Source organism: Apus apus, chromosome 1 (genome assembly GCF_020740795.1).
Source record: "Apus apus isolate bApuApu2 chromosome 1, bApuApu2.pri.cur, whole genome shotgun sequence".
NCBI lineage: Eukaryota > Metazoa > Chordata > Aves > Apodiformes > Apodidae > Apus > Apus apus.
The window spans coordinates 3,253,049-3,262,400 of NC_067282.1; the positions used below are offsets into that span (position 1 = coordinate 3,253,049).

The 9,352-nt window shown below is 48.1% G+C and overlaps 1 protein-coding gene across 2 annotated transcripts in view; it reads left to right on the top strand.

Annotated features, from left to right (window-relative positions):
* Nucleotides 1–7,697, top strand: part of CAPN5 (calpain 5) — a 60,997-nt gene extending 53,300 nt beyond the window's left edge. For both annotated transcript variants that reach the window (XM_051608691.1, XM_051608690.1), the window contains 3 exons: nt 237–358; nt 3,728–3,864; nt 4,201–7,697. In XM_051608691.1, coding sequence (XP_051464651.1) covers nt 237–358; nt 3,728–3,864; nt 4,201–4,383 — 442 coding nt within the window. In that variant the 3' untranslated portion in view covers nt 4,384–7,697. The remainder of the gene's footprint in view (nt 1–236; nt 359–3,727; nt 3,865–4,200) is intronic.
* Nucleotides 7,698–9,352: the final 1,655 nt, after the last annotated feature.

Consider the following 9,352-nt stretch of genomic DNA (forward strand, 5'->3'; position numbering starts at 1 on the left):
CTTTTGTTCAAGGGTGACCAAGAGACAGGACATCTTTGCAGGTCTTACAGAGAAGCTCCCACTCTGCTTCTAGGAATGGAAGAGCATCCCAAACCCAGGTTGAGGAGATCGGAGTGGGGAGTAGAGTCTGACAGTGGCCAGTGCATAGTCCTTCCTTCTTGCTAAAGCAATCTCTCTGGCCTGCCCATGGGGTCAAGCTGGGCAACTCTCAAAGGACCATCTATTTTTCCCTGCAGAGAGCTGATTCTGGATGAGCCACCACACACCTGCTGGAGTGGGATGTGTGGTTACCCACAAGTGGTGTCCCAGATCCATGTCCTCGCCGCAGCGGGGCTCAAGAATCAGGACACCCAAGGAGGTACTTGGTTTCCCCTGCCTGTTGTATTGTCCCAGAGGAGTTGGGAGGAGTTGTTTCAGTGGGAAGGGGGAGGTGGCTTCATGAGGTGGAAGGTTGCTGGGATTTGTTTGTATCCAAAGATATTTTTTTTCAGTGAACATGCCTGATTCAGATACCAGAGGGGTAGTAAGTCTGTGGAGAATGGAACTCACATTTTGCTGTGGACGTGGTCTGGGAGATGTTTTATTTAGGCTGTTGTCTAAGATGCTTGGGAGATCCTCCCCAAACTTTCCCAAAGCCTTTAGCAGTGGTCCTATAAGAATCCAGGCTTTCCTCCTGAGTGTATCATAGAATCATAGAATCTGCTGGGTTGGAAGGGACCCATCAGGATCATCAAGTCCAACTGCTGTCCCTGTGTAGGGCACCCCAAGAATCACACCATGTGCCTGAGAGCATCATCCAAAGGCTTCTTGAACTCAGGCAGGTTGGTGCTGTGACCACTGCCCTGGGGAGCTTGTTCCAGTGCTCAACCACCCTCTGGGTGAAAAACCCCTTCCTGATACCCAACCTAAACCTCCCCTGATTCAGCTTCCTGCTGTCAGTAATTGTATTTAAAAGTTTTTAGGAAGGTTGTAGGAAGGACAGAGAAGCAATGGAGCAGGCTGATGTGTTGGAGTAGTCTTCATCACTGAAGGTTGAATGAATGTCTGTCAGTAGGTCAAACTTAGCTCATTTTGGGATGGTGTGGATTGAGGACCTCCCTATTTAAGTCCTGCTCCACCCTTGGCTTCTAAGGGCTCTCCACCTGATTACCACCAGCACAGTTCAATGTGTGTCTCCCTCCTTGGTCCTCTAAATGTTTCCTTTTATGGTTCTACCATGCTCTGATGCAGTTTTGGACATCCAACACTTCTCTTGCATGAGAGGCAGCAGCAACACCATGTCTCACCATGGCCTGCAGCCATGCAGAATCACAGAATCATTCTGGTTGGAAAAGACCTTAAAGATTGAGTCCAATCATAACTTAACTCTACCAATAATGAACCTAACTCTACCAAGTCCAATGGTTAAACTATGTTCCCAAGCACCACATCTATGAGTCTTTTAAACACCTCCAGAGATGGAGATTCAGCCACTTCTCTGGGCAGCCCTTTAAGTGAAGACATTTCTCCTAATATCCAATCTAAACACCCCCTGGCACAACTTGAGGTCATTTCCTCTTGTCCAGCTCGTTGTTGACTCTTCCTGGAGCATCTGGACCAGGAAACCCAGGGATAGTGATGGCTTGTACTGGACAACCATTGCAATAGGGATGAAAGACCTGGAGATTGTGATGAAGAAGCAAACCATGGGAATGGAACAGATCCTTGCCTTTCTTCCTCATTTCCTGGGATAAGGCAAAGTGGCAAGATTTAGCCAGGCCCTTTCAATCTAAATTTAAAGCCTAAAAAAATTGAAAAGTTAAAATTAAAAAATAAATACATTAAAAAAAACCAACAACAACAAATAAAAATATTTTTGCAACCCAATCATTATTATCAAGGGCTCCATGTCGTGAAGTGATGAGGGTCCTTCCCTCAATAAGCTCAATTTGCTTATTTATGACATGTCACAAAGGGGGTCCTCCCATCCTATCTGGTGTTTGGGGAGGGAATTATACACTAGACAGGTTGTTTCTTCTTGGGTTACTCAAAATAGCTGAGTGTATCTGCAGCAATGCAGGGAAACCTGGATCCAAAAGTCTCAGAACTGTTCACAGAAATCAAGGAGATTTATCTTTCCTTCATACAAGGGTACATGGAGGTTCTGGAGCCATAAAACAGCTTTTTAGCTGAAGGTTTCTGGGAATGGCTTTTCCCAGCTGTTTTCCAGCTGTTCAATTCCTACCACCAACAGCCTGCATGTTTGGTGCTTTCCAGTGTAGTTACATCTCACACTTCCCAGGCCTTTCACATTACGTTGGAAATACTGATTTACTGAGGGGAATTTGGCTCTGGCTGATGGAACATGAGGATTTAATGGGACATCCCAAAAGACAAGGCTAGTTTGGAAAAACACCTGTGAAATCCAGCAGCTGTGTCTCACCAGGGGAGCCAGATCCTTCCAAACAGAAAGCTAGCAAGGAGGTGGTCTGGCAATCAAAGATGTGGTTTTTAAATCCCTGGCCCCCAGAAGTGGGTGGTTAGTTCCTCCTCATTTCCACGTTCCCCTTGGACAAGAAGACTCATCCACATGGTCTATGTTTCCATCATAGCCACTAAAGCTCATGGTAAGAAACTGCATTCTGGCAGTTCAATTCCCATAGCAACAGCTCGTTCCCTCCTGAAATTCCCAAAACAAGCACTTGTTTCATACGAGGAAAATGTTCACTAATGAGGGAGTCTTTCCTTCTCCTGGAGGCCCAGGTACCATCCAGCTGTGGGCTGGTAGGCTGTGAACTGGATAACTTTCCATCTTTGTGGCCTCCTTGGTCCTCATGAGTGTCTCCTTCCAGCTGGGATTCTGCAATAATTTGTCCTTCCCACTTTCTCCTCCACTTCCCACACATTTCCCCTGCTTGTTCCTCAATGCCCAATCTTTCTTTTCCCCATGTCTCTCACTACCACCAATGATCCTTTGGGACATTTTAATCTTCCTCCTGAATTCTTGCCCACAGCAAATACTCTAAGTCTGAAGAACCATCTTCACCTCTTCACAAGTCTTTAAAGTATATTTTCCCTTTTGGTGAAGAAATTGTTCCTAATACCTTCCCTAAACCTCCCTTGGTACAACCTGGGGTCATTTCCTCTCGTCCTATCACTTGTTACCTAGGAGAAGAGACCAATGCTCAGTCCCTGTTGATGTAGCCAAGTATCACCTTAAAGTAAAACCAAGGTTATCCTGGTGGGGAAGTGCTTGAGCTGCAGTGGAAACAAGTTGGGTTTTGCAGTTTGAAGGCTCTTGTCATTCCTTTTGGCATTTTCTTGGGTGAAACAAGCTCCATGAGCCTGGTTCTCCACTCCACAGCTTTATTTCTGCCTGTCTTCAGCAGGGCAAATCCTGAAAGGGAGAGGTTGGTGTCTTCCATGACAGATCTATCCCAAAGGTCAGGAGGATTTGAAGTGATGGAGGAGGGTCTATGTAGAACATGTGGTTGAGGAAGAGGTGGCCATTTTCTGGCAGTCCATCATCTCCTGCTGCTCAGGGGCAATGTCACCTAACAGAAGTGAACCTGAGCCCATCAGCTAAGCTTCATGGACATCATCAGGGGTGTGATGAACTCTTTGGCAGATATCCATCTCCTCTGGTGGGGTTTGGAGGAAAAGTGCTGCATGACACCCCTGGAAAAGAGCTCGGAGGGCTTTCAGGAGCTACAACAAAGCAAAAAAAAAATCCCTTTTCTCTCCCCAGGAGCTGACCCATATGTGATCATAAAGTGTGAAGGGCAAAAGGTTCGCTCTCCCGTGAAGAAGAACACGGTGTCTCCTGAATTTGACGTGAAAGGTCTCTTCTACCGCAAGAAGCCAGGACAACCCATCATTGTTCAGGTACCCAGCAGGCAAGCAGTGAGCTGAGGGATGGAGACTCTCTCTCACTTGGACCTCCCCCCCCTTACCTGCTCTGTCCTCACACTGCCCACAGCCGGTGTGTTCCCCATGGCTGGTGGAACATCATCAGTTCATGCAGCTCAGCCACTCACCAAGGCTGAGCTGTGACAACATGCCCTTCACCTCCTTCACAGAGCAAACCCCCCACACGCCTCGACCACCTCCACAGCTCCAGCTCAGAGCAAGTCCCCCCCAAAAACCTCTTCTCCTCCCCAGTGCATGAAGTTTGGCTGCATCCCGCCAGGATCCGCCCTCACGTCCGTTTTGTTTCCCCAGATCTGGAACCACCACTTAATAAGTGACGAGTTCTTGGGCCAGGTGGTGCTGACGGGGGATCCCAGCGACCGGCAGTCAGTGCACACCCTGCACCTCCAGGACAAGGGGAACAGGAGATCCAACGATCTCCCTGGAACCATCGCCGTGAGGCTGCTCAGCAGTAGCACCCTCACCAACATCTAAGCACTCAAGGACTCTTCTTCTGGTGCCACACATGTATATAGACATGCACACATACATATATATACATACATATATATATACACGCACAGAGCCTACCTACCATCTGCAGAGCATATATGAACTATGCATGAATTCCACTCAAAGGAGCCAATCTTGTGTTTTCAATGTTAAAAAATGGTGCCTTTTTTTTTTTGGGGAACCACAACCACCCTTCTGCTGGCATCCCCTGCAGCCCCCATCGCCCCGTGGCATCAACTGTGGGCACACTGTGTGTCCTGACAGCCAGAGCACCACGCCCTGGTGCTCTTTGTTTACACAGGCTGGCACACACGTGCCACCACGCACACGTGTGGTCACCACGGTCCCACCAGCTGCTTCAATGCATCTTCAATGTGTCTTTGCTTGGTTTTAGAGTCGTGCGTGTGGAGTCGTCTCCTGTGAAACTGCCATTTAATTGCTTCTCTGTGAGGGCACCTCAGCAAAGAGGAGAAGTGGAGATAAAATAGATTTGGGGGCCTCCTGGGTGGTTTCTGGATATGGGTTTGCATAGTGCAACTGGAAGAATAGTGCACCAAGGCAAGTCCCAAGTCCCAGATCCACAGGGACAACAAGACCAAAGGCTCCATCTTTTTAGGGACAAACTGTCTCATCCCGAGTCTCGTTCATCCCCGTGCAACTCGGAAGGATACAAAGAAGCCAACAGCCATGGTGGGACAACTGTTCCCTGGGGTCAAGTTTTTGAATCAGTCTGGACTCAGCTCCTGTGTGTGCCTCTGGAACTGCCGTGGTGCCTGCTGTCTCCATGTCTTCATGCCATCCCCGCCCCAGGAGCTCTCCTCAGTAGCTGGGGTGGGTTGTCTGCTGGGGCCGCTCGGTGTTCAGATAAGAGGAGATCAGTTCCTCTGAAGGCCAAAGGGTCAGGTCCAAGAGATGGGGAGCTTTGCTGGGTGGGCTCCATCTGTACAGCTGCACACAGTGCATCATTCTCAGTGCCTCACTTTCCCAAGCCCTTCTTAAAAACAGTGGGCTCTTAGCTTGTGCTAGAGGAGAGAAGAGCAGCACTGCTCCTGGGAATATTTAATTCCTACTAGAGGCCACGCCCCACTTTTAATTTCCATTCTCCTGGCCTGGAGGATGGGTTGCACGGTGCTAGAGCCAATCTCACAAGCACAACCCACACTCATCCTCGGGGCCACGTCTAGGGCCACGCTCTGCTGCTCTTTGCCATGCAGACTGAGTTCATCTCCCTTATTCCACTGGGTGGCAGAATCCAGCCTCTTATAAACCATCCCAGGTAAACCAAACAACAAACCCTTGCCTGGGCTTTCAGCAGCAGATCAGGGCAGGTTTCAAAGCATTTTTATTTCTCCTCTTGTTAAAGTTTGTTTGGTTTGGTTGGGTTTTTTTAATTAATTTATTCATGTGCCTTTAGAAATGGTGCAAGTTAAGGGAATTTTCTGTCAGGTTTTCTATCAAGCAAAACTTTTGCAGTCACCTGCATGTGGGGGGAAATGAATAAATATGATGTAATCTTGGTAAATTTTAGCCTGAGCAGAGTCCTCTGCCTGCAAGGACAAGTGAACAGAAAAGCCTTCTTTTGCTGTAGCAAGCAGGGTTTCTGTTTGTCCTACTAAATGTCCACGTTTGTGCTGAAAGTCTGTATTTTTGCTCAAAGTCCCTAAAGACCTGCTAGGTCTAAAGTGGTAAGGTGTTCCCCAAAGTCTCATTAGCTGCCAGCTCCATTCTTGGTGCAGAGAGTGCAACTCCATCGATTTTTGCAGGCTGCTGTTCCACTTTTATCTTCAGAATTTACCTCCTGTGGATGTGAATCAGGTTTTGGACCAAAATGCTTATTTTCCTAGGTCTTGTTTTTTCAGGGTTTCGAGGCAAGCTGTAGCCCATGGGATGCTCTTTCCAGGTCCCATGTTTCCTGACTTGCACTGAGCAGCCTCCAAATCCTGGTGCCATCACTGGGACCTAGCTTAGTTTGGCATCTTGCAGAATTGGCTCCCATGTTCCTAGTTTGATAAAGTGATATTTTGACCCCAAGATCAAAGCAAATCCTTGAATTCAGAGTCAGAGATACGTTGATTTTATTCTGGTTTTATTCATGGGACTCGTGGCTGAAAATAAACAGAAGCAGAATTGTGGGGCCAGAAGGTATGATTTAGGTCTTAGAAGAGCTCACAAGGCTCATAGAATCGTGGAATGGTTTGAGTTGGAAGGGACCTTAAAGATCATCCAGCTCCAACCCCCCTGCATGGGCAGGGACACCTCCCACCAGCCCAGGCTGCTCCAAGCCCCATCCAACCTGCCCTTCAACACTTTTAGGAATGGGGCAGCCACAGCTTCTCTGGGCAACCTGTTCCAGTGCCCTCATGCTCAGAGCGTTACGAGAAGGACTGTAATGCCCAAAGATACCTCACCTGGCAGGGAGAAGAGCTATTTAGCTAAGGGAGAACATCACAGGAACATCACAGGAGCTTGACACCACCATCATCAGATGGGGATAGCCAGCCTGCTTGCATTAGCCTTGTTTTCTCAGGAAATCAGGCTACTGAGAGCTTCAGCAAACAGGAGCCCTTTGGCCAGGAGTGCCCTGACACGTGCCAACATGCCCTGTGGTCCCCAAGGAACGACGCTGAACCTTGTTGAGTAGTGGTGCCTCAGTCCCCATGGGCAGCCTCCTTCCTTCCTACTTGAGAGAATCAAGCCATAATAAGAGGAAAGGCAGTTTTATAATAACTTCTCATTGAAGAAAAAGAAATCATCATGCTATAGCAGGACCAAAATGTCTTAATATTATTCATGTTTGTCCTTTTTTTTTCTTTTGAGAAGTTAAAACAGAAGCCTTCTTCTTCCTGCCTTTCAAATGGAATATCAAAAATGACCTTTTCTGCTGGTTTTCTGTGTGTCTTGTCTGTAGAGCAGATGGGGGAGGGCACTTACTGAAATGCCATTCCTAACGTTGATGCCTTTTCTCTTTGAATGAAGCAAACAGAAAGATTCAGGGTTGTTTTTCCTGTCTGAGGGGAGGGCAGGTTTGATAAGCACTTTCCAGTCTCCTCCAGGTCGTGTAGGACATGTCTCTTGATTTGTTTTCTGTTTCTTCTGTTAATCATTTCAATGATTGCAGGTAGCCTGCCATTATACCCTTTTTCTTCTGGATGTCTGCGTGTTACAACAGGCTGTGACTTGTCTTCATCTCCAAAGGCACTGTCGTGCTGCACAAGATCAGAGGGTGATCCAAACAGAAAGCCAACCTTGTACAGCTGTAAACCTCCTAGAAATAAATTGTGTATATTTTATTCAGACTCTTCTCTCTGCAAACTGCTGTCTCCTTCCAGAATGGGCACAAGGTGGCTCTGTGGAGCCTCTTTTAGGTCCTTGATTCACTGCACCCCGTTCAAATGATTTTCTCTTTGGACTTTGAGATTGAGTCAAGGCTGGTTTCATGCAAGGTTACCCTCGTGTTCACTGGGAAGAGCCACAGAGGGGAAGGGTAACCTCCTCTGACTAGAAAACCTTTGCATCCTGTGCCTCAGAGTCACCTACAATGCAAGGAACTTGTTGGGTTGGGTTGGGTTGGGTTTTTTTCGAGTCTCACCTGACTCAGAAAAATTCTGCAGGTTGTTAAAAAGAAATATAGAATAAATAAATGATGGACAAAGCAGCAGGAAGATGTGGTTTTGGGATGGGTTCCCTCAAAGAACAATCAGAGAACCATAGAATACCAGGTTGGAAGAGACCTGAAGGATCATACATTTTTTACAAGGAGGGTGGTGAGGCACTGGCACAGGTTGCCCAGAGATGTGATAGATGTCCCATCCCTGGAAACATTCCAGGTCAGGTTGGACAAGGCTCTGAGCAACCTGGTCTAGTGGGAGGTGTCCCAGATCACTGCAGGGGGGGTTGGATTAGATGAGCTTTAAAGGATGCTTCCAACCTGAGACATTCCATGATTCTATGATCTGGTCCAATGTTTCTTGGCAAAACCATGGTCTAGACAAGATGGCAAAGCACCCTGTTCCAACTGAATCATTAGAGTGTCCCATGCTGGGGCAAACAAACCTGCAGATTGCATGTTGGGAGCATTTGAAAAGCAAAAAGCCTGTCCCTGCCCATGGGAGTCTCCAGTCTTGATGCTGTAATACAAGGTCCCAAAATGTTGGCACTGGGATTTGCTCCCATCTCAGCTTCCAGCTCCATCACCTGAAGTGTGTGTAGCATGGAGGAGCTGTGCCCTTCTGCAGCCAACCCTCAAGAGCAGGCGTCTGGGGGGTGGGGGATAGAAGCACCCATCCAGGTCCTCCTTCTCCTGGGATCATCCCCTGGGACAAACTGTCACCAAACCCTGGATAGAAAAAAACCCACACATCCTACCCCTCTGCTTCCATTACTGACACAGCTTGCAAGGACCATTCTTTAAGGGAGAGCTTCACAAACATCTCAACCTCACAACCTAATACTCTTCTAGAGGGTGTCCTGAGCAGGGGACATGGCTGAGCACCCATGGGACTGTGATACTTGTTGCTGGATATAGCACAAGAACTCCAGTGTAATCCGGGTGGCTTCACCAAGTACTGCTTGTGCAAGAAGGTCTGTGCAAGCCTGGATGATCACTCACATCTCCAGGGCAGTGGGCTTGAAAGTGGAGGTTGTTCTGCAACCCTGCCTGTCCCTGTGCCAGTGATGCACACCACCACATGGGCTGGCAACATGGGCAGGGATGCTGGAATTGGTGTGGGAGCCCAGCACATCGTGGAATCATAGAATGGTGAAGGTTGGAAGGGACCTTAAAGATCATAAGGTCCCAACCCCCCTGCCATGAGCAGGGACACCTCCCACCAGCCCAGGCTGCACAAGCCTCATCCAACCTGCCCTTGAGCCCCTCCAGGGAGGGGGCAGCCACAACCTCCCTGGGCAACCTGTTCCAGTGCCTTCCTGCCCTCATGGGGAAGAATTTCTT